The sequence below is a fragment of the Drosophila rhopaloa genome, unplaced genomic scaffold (assembly GCF_018152115.1).
Source record: "Drosophila rhopaloa isolate 14029-0021.01 unplaced genomic scaffold, ASM1815211v1 contig_178, whole genome shotgun sequence".
NCBI classification, from domain to species: domain Eukaryota; kingdom Metazoa; phylum Arthropoda; class Insecta; order Diptera; family Drosophilidae; genus Drosophila; species Drosophila rhopaloa.
This window is the reverse complement of record NW_025335059.1, coordinates 6,078,507-6,096,840: the sequence shown is the minus strand read 5'-3', so window position 1 is coordinate 6,096,840 and position 18,334 is coordinate 6,078,507. Positions and strand designations below refer to the sequence as shown.

The 18,334-nt window shown below is 48.1% G+C and overlaps 4 protein-coding genes across 6 annotated transcripts in view; 2 read left to right on the top strand and 2 right to left on the bottom strand.

The window, feature by feature from the left end:
* LOC108037169 overlaps window positions 1-3,700 on the top strand; it is a 61,833-nt gene extending 58,133 nt beyond the window's left edge. The window contains exons 9-10 of the mRNA XM_044458847.1: window positions 305-2,751; window positions 2,827-3,700. Coding sequence (XP_044314782.1) covers window positions 305-2,751; window positions 2,827-3,528 — 3,149 coding nt within the window. The 3' untranslated portion in view covers window positions 3,529-3,700. The remainder of the gene's footprint in view (window positions 1-304; window positions 2,752-2,826) is intronic.
* Window positions 3,701-4,230: 530 nt separating this feature from the next.
* On the bottom strand, window positions 4,231-14,050 carry LOC108037170. 3 transcript variants are annotated; one of them, XM_017113685.2, is made up of 6 exons: window positions 13,988-14,050; window positions 10,933-11,974; window positions 7,537-10,263; window positions 7,352-7,473; window positions 6,208-7,193; window positions 4,231-6,024 (listed from the first exon to the last, which is right to left on the bottom strand). In XM_017113685.2, the coding sequence occupies exons 2-6, from the start codon at window positions 11,761-11,763 to the stop codon at window positions 5,246-5,248; spliced, it is 5,445 nt and encodes a 1,814-aa protein (XP_016969174.1). In that variant the 5' UTR covers window positions 11,764-11,974; window positions 13,988-14,050; the 3' UTR covers window positions 4,231-5,245. The 3 variants fall into 3 exon arrangements, with proteins under 3 accessions (XP_016969174.1, XP_016969172.1, XP_016969173.1); XM_017113683.2 differs by having other exon boundaries at window positions 13,523-14,044; XM_017113684.2 differs by having other exon boundaries at window positions 13,583-14,044.
* Window positions 14,051-14,112: 62 nt separating this feature from the next.
* Window positions 14,113-15,664, top strand: LOC108037173 (cleavage stimulation factor subunit 2). Its single transcript, XM_017113690.2, has 2 exons — window positions 14,113-14,360; window positions 14,424-15,664. Exons 1-2 carry the CDS (start codon window positions 14,224-14,226, stop codon window positions 15,559-15,561), a joined length of 1,275 nt encoding a protein of 424 aa, XP_016969179.1. The 5' UTR covers window positions 14,113-14,223; the 3' UTR covers window positions 15,562-15,664.
* On the bottom strand, window positions 15,596-18,207 carry LOC108037172 (cleavage and polyadenylation specificity factor 73). Its single transcript, XM_017113687.2, has 5 exons — window positions 18,067-18,207; window positions 17,837-17,998; window positions 16,481-17,772; window positions 15,970-16,412; window positions 15,596-15,780 (listed from the first exon to the last, which is right to left on the bottom strand). The coding sequence occupies exons 1-5, from the start codon at window positions 18,132-18,134 to the stop codon at window positions 15,691-15,693; spliced, it is 2,055 nt and encodes a 684-aa protein (XP_016969176.1). The 5' UTR covers window positions 18,135-18,207; the 3' UTR covers window positions 15,596-15,690.
* Between the last annotated feature and the right edge of the window lie 127 nt (window positions 18,208-18,334).

Sequence of the window (18,334 nt, the reverse complement as noted above, 5' to 3'; positions counted from 1 at the left end):
AGTTGGGATTTTCTATGGGTTTTATTTTTAGCCAATCAATCTATCAAATTTCATAAGGATCGGCCGACTATATCCTATAGCTTCCATATAAATGAACGATTAGAAATGCCATAACTTTGGTGTTTTTAAAGTTAGGAAGTTGGGATTTTTTATGAGTATTAAGAATGCATCATATGAATAATTTTGGAGAATATAATTTACAGAGTATTCTGCAAGGGTATATCAACTTCGGCACCGCCCGAAGTTAGCTTTCCTTTCTTGTTATTACATTAACTTATGCAACAATATTTAATTTCCGTTTCAGGTTACGTTCTTGTGCACCTGGTTGACGATGGTCCCAGCCAAAAGGTTTTCTGGGACCAATTGTTCATGCTGCCGCAGAACTTTTGGGATACAGAGCTGGCTATTAAATGCTGTTTGGCGGATGTGGAAACCCGTCCGGAGCTGGCCTATGTGTGGACTGCAGAGGCGACGGCCGCCTTCAAGCAGCTTACCGCTAATCCCAAGCTGCACATGGAGGTGATCCGTTCCACGGAGGATGTGGTGTATGTGGCGTTAAATTTCATTCGTTCGGGTTCGGAGACCACCAGCGTTGGAGTCCAAATGGTGGCCCAGGGATACTGCACCTCGAGTGGGGAGAGCAGTAAGATTGTCAACCCACCCGACTCATCCAGATCCGTGCGCCTAGACGTCGATACGCGCAGGTTTATTGAACAGCAGAAGGGACAGCCAGTGGAGATGGCTCCTTACCAGAAGGCCGATAAAAACGATCGAAACAAGCGTGTTAATGTGCAGGTTCTGTATGTTCGAAAGCCGGATGAGTTCTATGTGACCCTGCCCCACTTCCAGCCGGCCATACAGCTCTTGCAGAAGTCAGTGCAGGAAGCAGCTGCCGCCATGTATCAGGACATGCTGCCCAGGGCTAATTGGCAGGTGGGCGAAATGTGCTATGTGAGGGTCCAGGCAAAGTGCGATTCGCAGCTATTTTGGCATCGTGGAGCAGTGACAAAGGTCATACCTCCTAGCAGTAGTTGCCATTTGACCCGCTACCAAGTGCAGTTGAGAGATTTAGGTGAGCTGGCCGAGAACGTGGCTAGCTCTAGCATGGCGAGCATTGACGAGGCCAACATGCGTATCTCTAACAGCGCCAAACGTTGTTATTTGCACGGTATTCGGGCAATCGGTGATGAGTGGTCTGAAGACGCAATTGATTTCTTCAAGGATCAGCTGCAGGCCTACGATGATATCCATGTGACAGGTCACGGGTATACGGGAAACTCTTTGAGTGTTGTCCTTTGGGGCTCCCACACCATAATCAGTGGACCATTTTCGCCTGCTCGAATGAAGTACGTTAATATCAATAAAACCCTTCTGTTGGCCGGAATGGCCGAGAAGGATCTGAACTTTGATCCCGACGACCAGCAGTCGATACCCGATGGCAGCGTTCGGTCTGAAGGAACAGGAAAATCCTGCGACCTTAAAGCCATGCAATCCTATATTGACAAAATTGATAAGATGGGCACGGCAAAGAACCTTAATCCCGAAAAATCGCCGAGACTGAAAATTGGTTTCGAGCACAACGAGGACATGCCACCGCTGGAACTTCTGGAGGATTTTGGAAAGGCCAAGCAGACGACTGGGCAGACAGTACCACCTGTCGGATGGACTACGCCACGTAGATGCGAGAAGGCCATTTTCACGGCGATCGCCACAAATGTGAGTTACGAGTGCTGTGTCTACTTGACTTTGGCCAACGACAAGCCCTTCATGGACCATATGCGCAATCTTCTGGTGCGGAAATTCAAACCGCTAATGGATAAGCAGCAGGAGCGATCAACCTCATATATGTACGAGGTGGGACAACCGGTGCTAGTATCCTATCACATGGACAATCTGATCTACCGAGGAATAGTGCAGCGCTTGAAAAACAATCACGATGAGTACACCGTTTACTATGTGGATTATGGCAACATGGAGCAGGTCAAGGCGGATGAGATGCTGCCATTTGCCCCGTTCCCGGAACTAAACGCCATGTGCTTTCAAGTGACGATTCACGGAGTCCGATCGAAAAAGGGAAAGTATACCATAAAGGAGATGGACACGGTCCACCAGCATTTAGTTATGAAGCTGAGCAGTGTGCGTGTTATGGAGGCCAAGGTAGTGGGATCCGATAAGCTACCAACCTGCCAGATCAAGGTGGGCAATCTGGATATTGCCACCATGATGATAGACTGCGGCATATCCGTGCCAACCGAAAAGCCACATACCAAAAAAAAATCAATATTCATATCTTCGCAAAAAACTTTCGATGAGTTTAAAGTGTTCGACGAACTGGAGAACCTGGCATCCTTGGAAGGAGCTGTACCAGACGAAGAAGAAGCCAAGAGAGTCCAGCGTAAAAACGAAACCCAATCGTCGGTGCAGCAACCGCCCTCGAAGAAAAAGTACCTGGTCAATAGCAAGGAGATTGAAGCTTTTGAATGTGATCAGGATTTCGATTGCCAGCAAGTAGCTCAGGAGATGCACCTCAACAACAGTTTTTTTCTTGTTAACTTTAAAAAATACGCTGGTGAAAACGGTTCAGAAGAATCTGGACTGGATCTGGATAAATCAGGAGATGAGGAGCAGGGCTCGAATACCTCTAATATTATAGAAAACCAGGATGATGCCGATAATGAAGGCAGTCAGATGGAGCCTCAAATTTTTTCAGCCGCAGATCAAGTGCGGCGCCGCATTGAACTGCGTCAAAAGGTAAAACTTAAAAAAAAAATGTATATAGATTTAGTTTTTTCGAAGTTCTGTACAAATATTTTTTCTCATTTTAAGGAAATGAAAGACAAGGTCAGCTTTTCGCCCTTGGAAACCTCAACGGTGCGATCTTACTACGATGCTAGTGGCAGCTTCAAGACGCTTTCCCTTCCCAATGGAGTGAAGCAGTTCCAGTGCACCGTGGAGAGTGTACTGTCGGCCACGGAACTGCAGATCGCGCCATGTCTCTCCGAGTTCACCAAGCACGACATCAATTTGGTCCAAGAGACTAGCGCTTTGATCAATGATGCGGAGCCACTGAAGCGGCCCAAATTGGGGGACTTGTGTTTGGCCCGCTACTCGAAGGACAAGCAGTGGTACCGAGCCATTATCAAGGAGATTCCTCCGGGAAATCTTCAAGCCACCGTATTCTACATCGATTTCCACGACACCGAGAGGGTTTTACACAGCCATCTGAAAGTGATGCCCAATCAGTTGTTCATGTTTCCACTACGATCGTTTCGGGTCAAATTACACGGCGTTAAGAAGAACAAGAATTTCGAGGACAAGTCAGTGCGCCAGGCGCTGCAGGCCTGCCTCTGCAAATATCCGCTGGTCTTTGCGCGGGTTCACTATCCCCTAAACTATCATTCTAACAATATAGACGGTTCCGTTGGCGAATCTGATCTGATCGAAGTAGAGCTGTTCGAGAACAGGCACCAGAAGAAGCTCTTGTACCAATCTCTCTGTGACAATTGGATGCTTATGAAAAAAAAATGAATTGGCAAATAGCCAAAATAAATGTAATCTATCTTTATATTTTTATTTTAAAAGCGCTTAGGATATGCGCATTAATACATAAAGGAATATGTATCGCAGTATTACTCCACATTATAATTTACTCAACAGTTTAATTCTCCAAATTGTTGCTATTAACCATTAAACGTTTTCACATTTAAAATAAATCGATTGTTTTTATTAAAATTTTATAATTGGCAACACAGAGGCACAAAATCAAATTTTTATATTTCCACGAATAATTTGGTTAATTTTAATAATATTATTATAATCGGAATTCTCTGATTGATTCCGGAATTCCGCAATTACCCAAACAGGGTCAAGGGTTGGCCTGTGACTATAGAATGAATGCCGAAGGTACGACAACGAAAAATAATTGACACTCGCTCGCATATTTGTGGTACTTTATAAACCCCCACTTTTGTGCTTTATATTAAAATTGCGCATCTATACAAATTTTTATAAAAAATGTGAAATCAAAGATTTTTATAGTAAAGCAGGGTAATAATTTAAAAATGAATTAAATATGAATATGACGGTCGACCAATTTACATATATTTATACAGACTAAAGTAAGTCTGCAAAATATTTTCTGAAATTTTATTCCGAGATGCCCGTAAGCCCTGAAAATGGTTGGCACGTACTTTTTAACTGCCCAGTAAATGGTTCAATAAAAGTCAATAATTGTTTTGTAATTATCCATAAATTGAATTTATTTCCTCCATAGAATGGGATTCTTTCCATTAGTTCTCATTGAAATTTGTATCATAAGTTGTAAATATTTTAAAATTGTTTTTTTTTCATTTGTTTGTTTTCGTTATTATAATGCATGTATGCATGTATTGTGAAATTTCATTTATACTTAATGTTGTGTTCACTTAATGCTAGAAATTTTAACTAATTGCTGCATTAAACCATTAAAACAATCCTTTAAAATAGCCTAGAGAAGTTGCAACTACTATAAATGGAAAATATGCTACGTACATCGAAATTGTTTATCCAATATGACAGTTGTGTTCGCTTACGTTCGATTGCTGGCAAAGAGCTTTCTCTTCAATTAGAAAAATACAAATTATATAACAAGTTGTTAGATGGGTGATCGTTTTCTGTGTATGTGTCCTTTGTTTAGAATGTGCTCAAGTTTTTGGAAAAACTCGAAAATTTAAAACCAATTGCGGCTAACTTATATTAAACTAGTATGTTTTCCTACACATAGATAGATAAATGAATAAACTTAATACGAACTAAGCTACAGAAATGAAAAGTATCGCGGCATATAGTAATTAATCGATGTATATTGCACTGAACTAGGTATGCCATTTCACTAAAGAGTTTTTAAAACTAAAACCTAAACGGGATTAAAGCGGTTGACGCGAATTGCGATTCGAATTGGGAGGAAGAGAATGGGGTTCACTTTCACATTTAGCTACGTTCTTAAACCACATCCAAAATGTATGATTAGTAAAATTTAATTATTGTGATAATGGTTTCTTGTTTGCTTATTCAACAAGAGTTGGCAATCGCATATATAAACTAAATATATAGTTCGATAAGTAATACTAATTTGTTGTTTTCTTTTGTTTTGTTGTTTTAACCACAGACACACAGTACACACAGAGAAGAGTCATGAACAACTACCTAGGTAATGATTATATTAAACTTTAGTTCGATTTCCAAGCCCGATGATACGGAGCCCCCTTTAGGCCTCCACAGTGAAGGGATCACGCGAGTGGTGGATCTTCAGATGCTTGTTGTGGTTGGTCTTCGTGGTGGAGCTCTTGCCGCAGATGGTACAAGTGAACGGCCGCTCCCCGGTGTGCATGCGCCGATGCTCGATCAGATAGTAGTGTCGATGGAAGGACTTGTCGCACTGGTCGCATGTGAACTTTTTGGTGCCATGATGTTCGCGCCGGTGCCTCATGTAGTTGTACTTGCGGATGAACTTGCAACCGCAGTACTCGCACGTGTACGGCTTGATCTGTTTGTGCGCGTTTATGTGGTTCTTGAAGTCCAGCTCCCGCACGAACGCCTTGGGGCAGTACTCGCACTTGAAGGGCTTGGCCGTCCGGTTGGCGTGCACCCACGAGTGAATCTTGAGATTCCATTTGGTGGAGAAGCTCTTGCTACAGATTGCGCAGTCGTACTGCGGCTCTGTCGAATGCGTCGCCATGTGCGCCTTGATAGACGTCTTTGCGAAAATCTGCTTGCACATTGGACACTCCATCGGCTCGGCGTAGTCGAACTTGTCAGAGTGCGCCAGCCGAATATGACGACGCAGCGAATTGGCGTGCACGAACCGATCGCAGCAATACGGACAGCACTTGGGCTTCAGGTCGTGCGTCTCTTTGTGCCACAGGAAGCGCGCCTTCGAGGGCAGCACCTCGCCGCAGTGGCAAACATACTCCTTTTTGCGCACCATCATTTTGGTGTGTCGCTTGCGGTGTTGCGTCAGATTCGAGTAGCGCTTAAACTTTTTGCCTGTATTTTGCATAAAATATATCAATTAGTGTTTCTCCAAAAAGTTATTTTTGGATGAGTCGATAAGTATGCTTTAGACAATGGTGGGCCTATCAAATTGCTTAGTATAATTTTTTTCTAAACAGTCCAAATCAATACTAATCGACCCATCTCAATATATTCCAATTTATTTATTGTACTCACCGCATATCTTGCACTTGAGCGGCGTTTGACCCGTGTGCATCCGCATGTGCTCGACAAGGGCACTGCGCACCACGAACTTCTTGTCGCAGACGTAACATCCAAACTCCTTCCAGCCCAAGTGTCGCTTCAAGTGCAACGAGAAGTTTTTCCAGCGATAAAACTTCTTGCCGCAGGTAAAGCACTCAGCTGGATGCTCGGTGAGATGGGCGTCGTAGAGCTTTACGGACGGGAAGTCGGTGCGGCAGACGTAGCACAGAAAGATGGACTTCTCCATGGCCTTCTGCTCCAGCTCGCTGAGATTGTTGCGCTCCTGACCGAGCTTGGATTCATTGTAGGCGATGAGCATGCGATACAGAGCAGCCAACTTGGCGGCCGGCGTTGTCATGGCCAGCGGCGGTAGCGTGGGCTTCTCATCCAGCTGGCTTGGTGGCTTTATGTCGCCATCCACATCCCCGTCGCCATCACCACCGATGCCCAGCAGCTCGGAGTCCTTGACATCCGACAGCAAGTCGGCATGGGCGTGCATATGCTCCACCTCCTGCTTCTCCTGGCACTGCTCCTGCTTTATCTTGACAATGCCATCCTTGGAATCCTCCTGCAGACCATCGCCTGACTGCAGGATCATCTGCTGCTGCGGTGGCAACATTGAAGCGCTGACCTGCGGCTGAGTACAAATGAGCCGGCGGTTCTGCCGGACGTAGTTGTGCTCGCCAATCATATGCGCATTGCGCTCTTTGAGCTTTTCAAAGATCGCCTCGCAGTGGGGACACTTGTACAGCTTGCGACGCTGTGGTTTCCGCTGCGCTAGAGCAGCCGCCTCCGCTGCTGCCTCTGCGGCAGCCCGAGATGTCGAAGCTATTGGTGGACCCGCCAACAAAGCCGAAGACGCGGATGTGGTGGAGGTGGCCGCAGTAGGGATGACATCCATTAGTTGACTCTTTCTGGAGCTGGATGAAGCCTCATCATCAACCGCATTGAACTCGAAACTGTAAGTGTTTGAAAGAATGGATTAAATAAGGAAAATAATCTTAAATAACATTAACAGCTGTATAATTTTATTAAAAACAATTTCTTTAATTAACTTCCATTTCAAGTTTGCTTATCAAATTTGACACGAGTAACAATTGGCTTAAAGTAGACTTACCGTTTTTGCTCCCTCTGCTGGGCGCTGAGATCCTGAACCGGGTAGTAATCCTGTCGCCAGTCGGGATTGTAGCCGCCTGAAAATTGGTTCCTGAAATACCGCTGAGAAATATCCCCATATACCTGTAATGAAAAGGAATTTGTGATTTCAATATTCAGCCTTAAACCAGTGTAGCTACAACATACCGATTCACTCCAGGAGTTCTCGATGTCGCAGTTGCTCTCCTGTTCGGAGATTTCACCCTTGGCGGGCATCTTCTCATCGGTGCGGATGTTCAGGCCACCCACCAAACTGCTCTCCGTTCCAGCGCCGGCGAAGGAGGACGACGTGGTGGATGCGGAGGCCGAGGGCAGGTTACTGCTGCTGCTCAACTGCTCTCGTTTGCAGGCGTCCAGATCCAGATACTTGGCATCCTCATCCAGGGCAACGCTACAGCAATCGACTGCCGCCAGAGCGGCATTAAAATTGGTGGGCTGGTGGCTGACCACATCGTGGCTCTGATTGGAGGGTGTCCCTGTTCCCGACTCCGCTCCCCCCTGATTTTGGGCATCGTGTTCCTGCTCCTGCTGGTACCACGACTGCAGCGACTGTGTCTTGGCCACGCGGAATGTTGCATTCATTGAGTCGTGATCCATGGAATTACTGGACGACGAGGCCAGGGTGGCCGCATTGGTGGCATCGCTCACCCCATGCTGCTGGTGCTGCGGGTGATGCTGCTGCCTGGAGAAGGGGTTGAAGTAGGTGGCCGTTGTGGCCGTGGTTGTGGTCTGGTGGTACAGAAAGTTGAAGTCCGGCGGCTGCAGCGTGGCCTGCACCTGGGCCGCTGTGGAGGTGTAGGAAGACGACGAGGATATCACAATCTCATCCACATCCATGTTGTTGTCCGGCAGGATGTACTCCTCGCCTGGCTTGGCCGTCGCCACCGCTGCCGCCGTCATTTTGGGGCAGGAGCTGCTGCTGCTGCTGGCAAAGACCGATCCCGCCGAGGGAAAGCCGACACTGGCATTCACCACGAAAGTGGTGCTGGAAGCGGCCAGTGGTGGCGGTTGCTTTGAGTTTGCAAACTCCAACAGCACCCGGGCATCGTCATCGTTCGCCGCCGAATGATGGTGCAGCAGTTTGCGACTGGCGGTAAGGTGCTTCTCCAGAATGCTGCTGCTACTGCTAGGCGCTGAAGCCTCCTGGGTCTCACTCTTCACCTGCACCAGATCTCTTGATATGGATGGGTTGCTGTTGGAGGAAGATGGGGTGTCAGTCTTTTTCGTTGACGTCGCTGTCGCTGGTGCTGTTGCTTTTGGTTTGATGACTAATTTCTTGGGGCCACGTTGCTGTGCGGGAGTGGTGAAACGCTGCGGTAGCAGTGTAGTGTTGGGCTCCACCTCAACCTTCACGGGCGGCGGCTGGGTGAGATCCTCGGGAGGCACTTCAGTCGCCGTTGCGGACGCCGTCGCGGTGGCCGTGCTTGCCATGCGAATCACACTGGTGGTGCCGTGCTCCAGGCTGGGCTTCTGCTCCAGCTGCTGCGCTGCCACCGCCACATTGTCGTAGTCGTCCAAGGGCTCCTCCTTCTCCACCTTGACGAGTGGTATGGGAGCCACAGCGGCAAAGGGACGACCTGCCCCAATGCGACTGGAGGCCACTATGTTGCCCATCAAATCGAGATACTCATTCATATTCAGCGGCACATCGCTGAGCACTGTAATCCGATTCTTCTTGGACTTTGTTGTGGTGATAGTGTTGGAATTGGAGGCGGAGTTGGAGGCGGAATTGGAATGATTCTCCGCTTGATTTGAGGAGGAAGTGAACGCACCAGCAGTGCTCGTAGAAGGTGCTGTGGAAAGTGGAGGAGGCAACGGTGTCGCCATACTCGGCTGCTCCGGCTTACGCTCCCTTTCCAGCTCACTTTCGCAACCACTGCTGAGGCTCATAAACTCCTCCTCGTCCGAGACGCGCTTAGAGCTTCGCTTCGGCTTTGTCTTGCGAGCCTTTTTCGTTGTTTTGCTTATGTTCCGGCTGTGACTGTTATCCTCCCGCTCATCGTCACCGTCCTCCTCCTCCGGCGGAGCATCGTGGTCGTCCTCTTCTTCCTCATCCTCTTCGTCCTCATCGTCATCGTGTATGTGGAGGACACTCGGCGGGGATTGGTAAATGCGCTCGATCACGGAGAACTCCCCGTCCTCCTTCTCCACGCACTCCACAATATGCTTTGGCGTCTCCTGGACAATGAAGTCTCCGTTCTCGCGCTCCAGGTAATGGGCCACCGGCGACTCAGCAAAGCGCAACACCGACGAGGAGGCGCTGGAGGAGGCTGGCGATGCGCAGGCCACAGCTGCCGCAGCATTGAGCAGGGCTCCAAACGGAGAATTTGTCTGACGATTGGCCCGCAGACCAGATGCCGAGGTGGATGGGTTGTTGGAGGAGCTGCAGGTACTGCTGACACTAGATCCATAAGCCTGCAAGCTCGGCGACTGCTGATGATGCTGCTGCAACCTGGCGGAGGACGATGTGGCCAGCTGTTGGTTCGGCTGCTGCTGCTGGTGGTGCGGATGTTGATGGTGCTGATTTTGATTTTGATTGGCCTGATGCTGTACCAAATTGTGGACCTGCACCTGTTGCTGTGCCGGTGGCGGTGGTGGGGGATTCAGGAATACTTCCGCCAGCGGCTTACTGAGCTGCTTGCCAGTTGCAGTTGCAAGGGGAGTTGAACCCGCTGCTGTCGTCGGTGGTGCCAGGGCTAAATTATGGTGCACGGCCACATTTTGAGACTGTGGCTGCTGCTTGTTTTGGTTGTGCTGAGATCGTATTTGACTGATGGCGGCTCCGTAGGCGGGAGGTGGTTTCTGGTGCGATTGCTGCTGCTGCTGATGTTGCGACTGCGAAGGGGCAGCCGTCGGCTGTTGCTGCGTAAAAAGCTGCAAGGAAATTGGAGTTGTGGATCAGGAATAGCTCAAATTCGAAACAGGATGCACAAGGTAAGGGTTTGTTTAACTAAAACTAAAACTTATAAAATGTAATTATAAATCCAACCTTTAATTAGGCTAATTATGTAATTTAATATGAACTAATACTATTTGATCCCCACCAATTAAAGAAAACTTATTGAAAATTCGTACCAAAAAATAATCACTTGAATTTTTTTTCAAGTTATCTCCCTAAATTCTGAATACGCCCAACATTTAAATATACCATATTTAGCTTAGCTTTCATTTCATATATTTGGAATACGAAATCTTGTATATAAAAAAAATAAACATAAAACACCACACACATTCTCTACCTGTTTTTAAAGATTCATTGATTTTTACCTATTTTAAACCACTTTAAGATCGATTGAACAACAATTTGTTTGTTTAATAGTAAAAAAAACTGAACAAATGCAACAAATTTTACTGTCATTATACGTAGTCTGTCGTTAAGCTTAGGATAAACTTGAAACAGAGGGTCAGCTCAGTTTAAATATTACACAAATAGACGCGGATTAACTATTGGTTTATTTTTTATCCTTGATCCCCAGTAAGAAATGGCCCTAAAAATGAGGGCCCTAAGAAACAATTACATCCATTTTAGTCATTGCAACTCACCTGCAGCGGCGGAGGTGGGGGCAAAGATGTGGCGTAGCTGAATTTAAGGGCAGGCTGCTGCTGTTGCTGCTGCTGATGCTGCTGCTGCGGGGGCTGCTGCTGATGGGTGAAGTGAGCCTGCTGCTGATGGCTGGCGAGGAAGTGCTGCTGTGGCACCTGTGGTATCACCAGCGTCGCTGCTGAGCCGTTAACACCACGCCCAAAGGCCGTCGTCTGTGGCTGCTGTTGCTGCTGATGCTGCTGCGGGTTGAAGCGATAATCCGGAGTGACCTGCGACGGCTGGTACAAAGTGGACACGCTGCTCGTGGTGGGATGTGCGGATGTGTTGGCTCGCGCCTCAGTCGTGGGCGGTGCGCATTTCAGTGCTTTCATCGGTGGATTGCTCGGTTTGTTGCTGTTACTGCTGCTTGCGGAGGGGGAGGTGGGTGTGGAGCTGGATGTGGAGGAGGCGGCTCCGTTGGAGCAGGCTGCCACGTGGGAGGAGGAGAGCGGTGGCGGTGCTGGCGGCACCACAGGCGCAGCTGGTAATGCTGCTGATATGGTTTTGGCCACAACTGGTTTGACATCGCCAGCAGAAGGCAATGATGAAACTGCTGGTTTCTCATCAGCCGCACTGGCCTCGCCACCACTGGATCCACCCCCAGTTCCTCCTGCCAGCATGGCGGCAGCCAGAACACTGCCCATGCTGTTGCCACCGCTCCCGACGATCGTCATCTGCACCAGCGCCTTGATCACCTGCTCCTTGGGATGGGTCTCCAAGTGATCGGAGAGATTCATGCCCGCATGCAGGTACAAAGTGCACACGGGGCACTGAACGCTGTTGTCGACCATGATGACGGCTTTAGTTTGCTCTATCTGTGGCTCCTGGCTACTCCTGCTCCTTCTCCTGCTCACTGGCTGCTCTTGCTCCTCTTTGGGAGTCTGGCTTCTAGCTCTCTAGTGCGACGGATGACTGGCTTGGCGGCCACTCAGAGTCATAAAACTACGTGTTTTCTTGGCTTGACGTCCATCTTGCTCAATCCTCTGATTCGACGCGGGCAAGCTGCAATGGAGAACAGAAGGAATGTCAGAATGTTGGTGCCAGAAGTCTTGGTGCCAGGCCGTGGGGCTCCATCCGCGCTCCGATATCACCGCCTTCTGTAAGACGACACCCGATATGCGAAGAATTCGCCGTCCGGCGATCCAACGGATCGGTTGTCCGCGGAATGCGTACAGCGTAATCTTTAGAAACGTGGTTCTTTCCAAACAAATCAAACTTTACGGGGGGAGTACACTTTGAACAACTTTACTCGGGGAGGATCGATCGAAATAAGCACTAAAACATTGAAAAGCACACACCACTTAGAAATTTAAATGTGTTTTACAATCAAAGGTTTTTTCAAATTAAGTGCCTATTAAGAAACAAAATTAATCTTGGTAAATGATTATGAATTTTTAGTAGCAGAAGTTATTCTTATAATAAGAACAAGGGTTTACTTTAAAATTAAAACTACATTTTATATTGTAATTTAAAAAAATCCGTATTTAAAAATCATTATTTAATAAATAAGAATTTTAATTCAGCTATTCACAATTTTTAAAATAGTTATATTCATTGAATTTAATTTAAGCAACTGTATTTTTAATACACAAATACTTTCTTTTTTCGGAAATGGCAATTCTGCGTAATAATCAAATTTATGAAACGCAATTTATGCCAAGTCTGCGTAATAATGTAGATTAAATTTTAAACCTTAATCCCTGATTACTAATTAAATAAGTTTTGTGAGAAATAGAAAATCATAGATAATAATTAAGTATAACTTCTGGGATTTAATGCCAATTGTGCATTGAAAGGACCTGCTTGGAAGACCCAGAAGGAAGCGAGAAGTGGCAATCAATTTCCAGCTGGGAGCAGTGGAAGTGGCGGATTGGAATGCCGGCCGCAGATGAGTGAGACAACTTCTAGAGCAGCTTTTTTCATCAGAGTCGCAGGAAGAATCGAAAAAGAGGCAACGACCCAGCCCGATGACGAGTTATTGGCCGTTCCCCTCTTTCTCTGCTTTTTACCAGCCTTTTGCCAGAACTTTTGCTTTTATTTATAGTCTGCAGACCAATATTTGCTGGCTTTTTTTTTTTTGGGATTTGGAGTTGTCCATCTGAACTTGGGCTGTGCAAGGGTTGCTCTTTGTGTTAAGGACGAAGGACAATGCGAGGGCTGCACATAAACAGCGGCAAACAAATGTCTACGTCTGTTGCTATTGATTTTTCCTTTGCAAAGGTTACACACACCACGCACACACAACACCCACATGCACACAGACAGCCGAAAAAAGAAGAGCACAAAGTGCGTGTAAATGCATTATGTTTCAAATATTCCATTTTTCCAGCGAACCTTTTTTCCAGTGTGCCTGTGCATGAGTGTGTGCGTTAATGTTGCTGATCTTGCCACTTATTTTACGATTTTCTTTTCCTGCTTATTATTCACATAATTACGGACACACACAATATAAAAATGCACATATTTCCGCTTTTGTTCGCCATCGATTTCGTTTTCGTCCATGAAATGGAATGGAATGACACTTCCAAAGAGAGGACGCCAGCTAATTACCAGTATCGATCGAGGCAAAGAGAGCGACCGAGAGAGGGATATCCTTGGAAGAGTGTGCACCTGCGGTCGTTGGAAGAGGAGTAGGATTTTGCGGCTCCTTCCTTTCCTCTTTCTCTTTCTTTCGTTCAATGACACAGAAATCTTTCCTCTCGTCTTCTGCTTTGTGGGCTCCTTCTTCCAATATACAATATACAAGCGAGCTTTTTTATATGTGCGAGTGCGACTGCGAGGCCATCGCTGCGTTTATCTCCCTCTGTCTGTGTGTGTGTGTGCGAGTGTGTGTTGGAGTGCGTGTGGCTACACACAAAGTAAAATTTTCAGGCACATTTTTCATGCACTTTGGGACGTTTTTTCACTACTGCCGCGACGAAATCGAATAAACGCCGCTTTCATCTAAACTTTTCTGTGCAATTCGAGCATTTTGCTGCACTTTTCACTGTCGAAAACCGTTTAAATCGTTTTCACCTTGCGACAAGAAAAATTACAACACCAGGCGTTGGAGTGCTGCAAAACGTATGCGGGCTTCCCGAATTTACCAACACTGCAAGGGGTGGTATTTTATTTGTAGCCCTAGAAGGGGAAATTTTCGGTGGAAAGAAGAAGCAACAAGCCGCAACGCAGGGAAATTTGTGTTTTAGGCAAACTTGTCAACGTTTGCTAAGATTTTCAAGGATTTGTGCATTAAATAATAAATAACAGATATGGCAGATAAGGCGCAGGAGCAGAGCATCATGGACAAGTCCATGAGGTCGGTTTTTGTGGGGAACATTCCCTACGAGGCCACCGAAGAGAAGCTAAAGGAGATTTTCAGCGAAGTAGGACCGGTGCTGTCTCTCAAGTGAGGTTTTAATGGATAAATGTAGATGAATCATGTACCTAATCACAATCCCAATCCATTTAGACTCGTCTTCGACCGGGAAAGTGGCAAACCCAAGGGATTTGGCTTCTGCGAGTACAAGGACCAGGAGACGGCCTTGAGCGCCATGCGGAACCTGAATGGCTACGAAATCGGCGGCAGGACACTCCGCGTGGACAACGCCTGTACGGAGAAGTCGCGCATGGAGATGCAGCAACTGCTGCAGGGACCCCAAGTGGAAAATCCCTACGGCGAGCCCTGCGAACCAGAGGATGCCCCCGAACTGATCACCAAGACGGTGGCTTCATTGCCGCCGGAGCAGATGTACGAGCTGATGAAGCAGATGAAGCTCTGCATCGTGAGCAATCCTTCGGAGGCGCGCCAAATGCTCATGCTGAATCCCCAACTGGCCTACGCCCTTCTCCAAGCCATGGTGGTCATGAGGATCGTGGATCCGCAGCAGGCGCTGGGCATGCTCTTCAAGGCCAACCAAATGCCGCCCGTCTTGGGTGGCAATCCGCACCAGGGACCGGGAAATATCTCCATGATGGGCCAGCAACAGCAGCAGCAACAGATCCCGCCGCAGCAGCAGGTGCAGATTCCCCAGCAGCAACAGCAGGCTCCGCAGCCACCGATGCCCGTTCCCGGACCCGGTTTCCCACCAAATGTCCATCCCAACGATATAGATTTGCGCATGGTGGCCGGTGGACAGATGCCGCTGGATCCCCGGATGATGGCCCGCGGAATGGATCAGGATCTGCGGGGGGCTCTGCCCAATCCGGTGCCTCCGCCGCTGATGGATCCCCGGACTCGAGCCCAGATGCCCACCCAGCAGCAGCAGGGTGTCCCGCAGGCGCCGCCCGCTCCGTATCCCAGCGATCCGCGCCAGCGACCCATGGATCCTCGGTTGAGGGCTGGACCTGGACCCCAACAGCAGGCTCCGCCCCAGGGCATTCCCCAGGCTCCGCCGCCAACGCAACAGCAACAGGCCGCCGCTCAGCAGTTGCAGAGCAGGCTGGGCGCCCACGGAGTCCTGCCCTCCGATGCCTCCGACCAGGACAAGGCCGCCCTCATCATGCAGGTGCTGCAGCTGTCCGACGAGCAGATTGCCCAGCTGCCCTCCGAGCAACGGGCCAGCATCCTCATGCTCAAGGAGCAGATCGCCAAGAGCACTCAGCGTTAGTTTCACTCCAGCATGCAATATCGACAAACAGCCATTTCGTATGCTTACTATATAATTTTCAATTTGAATCAATCAATAAAAAGAACATTCTCACACAAGGAGATTTATTTTGCGGAATGTCTGCGGTGTTCAGTGGGCGGAGACTAGGGTCTGGTGCAGCTTCTGCACCGTCGTGTTAAGCATCTGTCGCAGGACATCGTCCTCGGCGCAGTTGACGGACTGAAAGCAAGCGGAAATTTGCGATTAATTAAAATGTTTAAAGAAATGCGAATTATTATTAATTTTTAAGACAACCACAATTAAACAATTCTTTAATGACCCGAATATTCCCCAAAAAGTTGGAATACGTAAAACGTTGTCAATGAAGATTATGAATAATGCTAATTAGGATCTGTGTTTTTGGCTCACCAGAGTTTCCAGGTTAATTTCGGCCCGTTTTCCACTGACCGTCACTGGCAGCAGATCGCCCTTGAACATTTTGGGCACGCAGCTGTCTCCGAAGGTATCCTGCAGGGTCTCGATGAGGCACTCCCGAAAGCGCGAGTCCTCCGACTTGGTTTGTTTTGTGGCGCCCTTAAGATTCGTTCCTCCCAGCTCCGATTGCATGATGCAGGCAAGCACTGCATCTGCATACACATCGTTCACGTGCGTCGCCTGCCACTCCATCACGATGATCTTCTGCTCCACAGTCAGCTCAATGCAGCCAAAGATCCGCAGCTTCCGCTCAGCCTCCACCACCTCCACACAGCCAGCTCCAATGCGATCTAGCAGGAGTTCCAGAGTGGTCAGCGAGCTGCCCCAAGGAATCGACTGGCGCTGGGTGACAACTGACATACTCATGTCGGTGTATTCTGCGAAAGAGTTTTTAAAATTCGGATTAAAAGATTTACAGAGAACACGTTCAATAAATTATACTTACTGCCCAGATCAGAGGGAGCCAACAGGTGGTACTTAAAGTCGCGTTTGACCAGAACGCCTGATAGTTTGCTTCCCACCTCACAATTCTTAGCAGCCAGGCTTCCCATAACCTTGGCAGTCTTCTCGCCGCGGAAATACAGATCCACGGCGTGGGTGTTGCGCGGGTTGTAAAACTTGATGTCTGTGCTGGCGTCCGCTTCGTATTCCCGCTGCAGGGCCAGCTTCAAACGCGACATCTCATTCTGCTCCCCATGGACGAGCACCACATGCGTGGGCTTCAGCAAGCGGATGAACTCGCTGGTCTGCTGGTAGTCCGTGTGGGCAGAAAAAGAAATGTAGTCCACGGACATGTTGAGCGGCAGCTTCTGGCCCGACAACGTGGTGATCTCCTCCGGCTCAGAAAGTATTGTTTTGGCCAGAGTTCCCTCCACGCAGTAACCGGCGATGATCACACCGTTCTTGGGATCCGTGCACCAACTCTCGAAGAGCTCTCGCGACAATCCCGACTGCATCATACCGGGCGAGGCCATGATCACACAGGGTCCTATGTCCTCGAAATGGTCGATGCCCTTCAGGTTGGAAATGTGTCGGAAAACAAAGGGATTATTTACGGCTATCTGCCGTCGGATGCGATCGTTCATGGCATTGATGTACGTCTGATAGACAGCCATGCACTTTTTGGCCAACGATGAGGCATAGTAGATCGGGATCTCGTGTAGCTCCGGGTTTTGAGACCAGAATTCATCCAGAATAAGCAGCAGTTCCTGGGCGCGACCCAAGGCAAACACTGGGATCAGGCATCTGCCGCCTTGCTGGACAATTTTCTGCACCAGTGAGGTAAATCGATTCTCGCGATCCTCGCGTTTCTCGTGGATGTGAGTGCCATAGGTGGACTCTGTGATCAGGACATCTGGCTTCATGGGCGGTACCTCGGCGGCCATCAAATGGCGATCCTCCTGGCGCGAGAAATCTCCCGTGTACAGGATCTTGATGCCAGCAATCTCGATCATGAACATAGCAGCTCCCAGAACATGACCGGCATTATAGGCGCAAAACCGCACACCCATCACGTCGCGCTCCTCGTGGAAATTGATGGTCTCGATCTTCTCCATGGAGGCCTCTAGATCGGCTTCGGTGTAAAGCATTTGTTCGGTGGATATGTTGCTGATCTTGATGTAATCGCTCAGCATCCACCGGTAGATGGCTTTGGTGGCGTGGGTCATGAAGCAGCGGCCCTTGAAGCTGGTCTTCATCAGGAACCAGGGCAAGGCGCCGCAGTGATCCAGATGGAAACTGCATAACAGAAGGATAAACCATTTAAATATATAAATGCATCAAAAATCCACGCAATACCCACTGTGAAATAAACAGCAGATCGATTTCATCCGCTTCTATTAGATCCACGTAGGGCAGGGCATCCATGCCGGACAATCCCGGGTGAATTCCGCAGTCCAGCATGATCTTCTTGCCCTTGAACTCCAACATGATGCAGGAGCGCCCTACCTCCTGGCCAGCACCTCTGAAATGGGGCACATTTTCCGGATTAGTATTTGGTTGTTTTCCTAACTGAATTTCAGTATTTCTTACAGCGGCTTAATCTGCAGCAGATCGCTTTCCTCATCGGGCACACGTGCATCACCTGTTGCCTGCGTCATGATGATTAAATGAGTGTAATAAATACCTAAACAAACTTTACAAATCAAATCGCCGGCAACAAAACGCTGTGTATGGCAGAGTGACCAGAGTTGGCTACTAGTTAAGGACTGTTCACACCGGGGTCGAAACAGTAGGTAACTAGCAGAAAATATTACTTCGAATTAAAATGAACAAACATATTTCAAACATAAATATCTTT

Excerpts from the sequence above, each read along its gene's own strand:
- LOC108037170 (XM_017113685.2), bottom strand. The coding sequence starts at position 11,763 with ATGGTCGACAACAGCGTTCAGTGCCCCGTGTGCACTTTGTACCTGCAT. Across the intron at positions 10,264-10,932 it reads CCCCACCTCCGCCGCTGCAG|CTTTTTACGCAGCAACAGCC; the intron begins GTGAGTTGCAAT and ends ATTTCCTTGCAG. Across the intron at positions 7,474-7,536 it reads AGAACTCCTGGAGTGAATCG|GTATATGGGGATATTTCTCA; the intron begins GTATGTTGTAGC and ends TTTTCATTACAG.
- LOC108037173 (XM_017113690.2), top strand. The coding sequence starts at position 14,224 with ATGGCAGATAAGGCGCAGGAGCAGAGCATCATGGACAAGTCCATGAGG. Across the intron at positions 14,361-14,423 it reads GGACCGGTGCTGTCTCTCAA|ACTCGTCTTCGACCGGGAAA; the intron begins GTGAGGTTTTAA and ends CAATCCATTTAG.
- LOC108037172 (XM_017113687.2), bottom strand. The coding sequence starts at position 18,134 with ATGACGCAGGCAACAGGTGATGCACGTGTGCCCGATGAGGAAAGCGAT. Across the intron at positions 17,999-18,066 it reads CTGCTGCAGATTAAGCCGCT|AGGTGCTGGCCAGGAGGTAG; the intron begins GTAAGAAATACT and ends GCCCCATTTCAG. Across the intron at positions 15,781-15,969 it reads AAATTAACCTGGAAACTCTG|TCCGTCAACTGCGCCGAGGA; the intron begins GTGAGCCAAAAA and ends GCTTGCTTTCAG.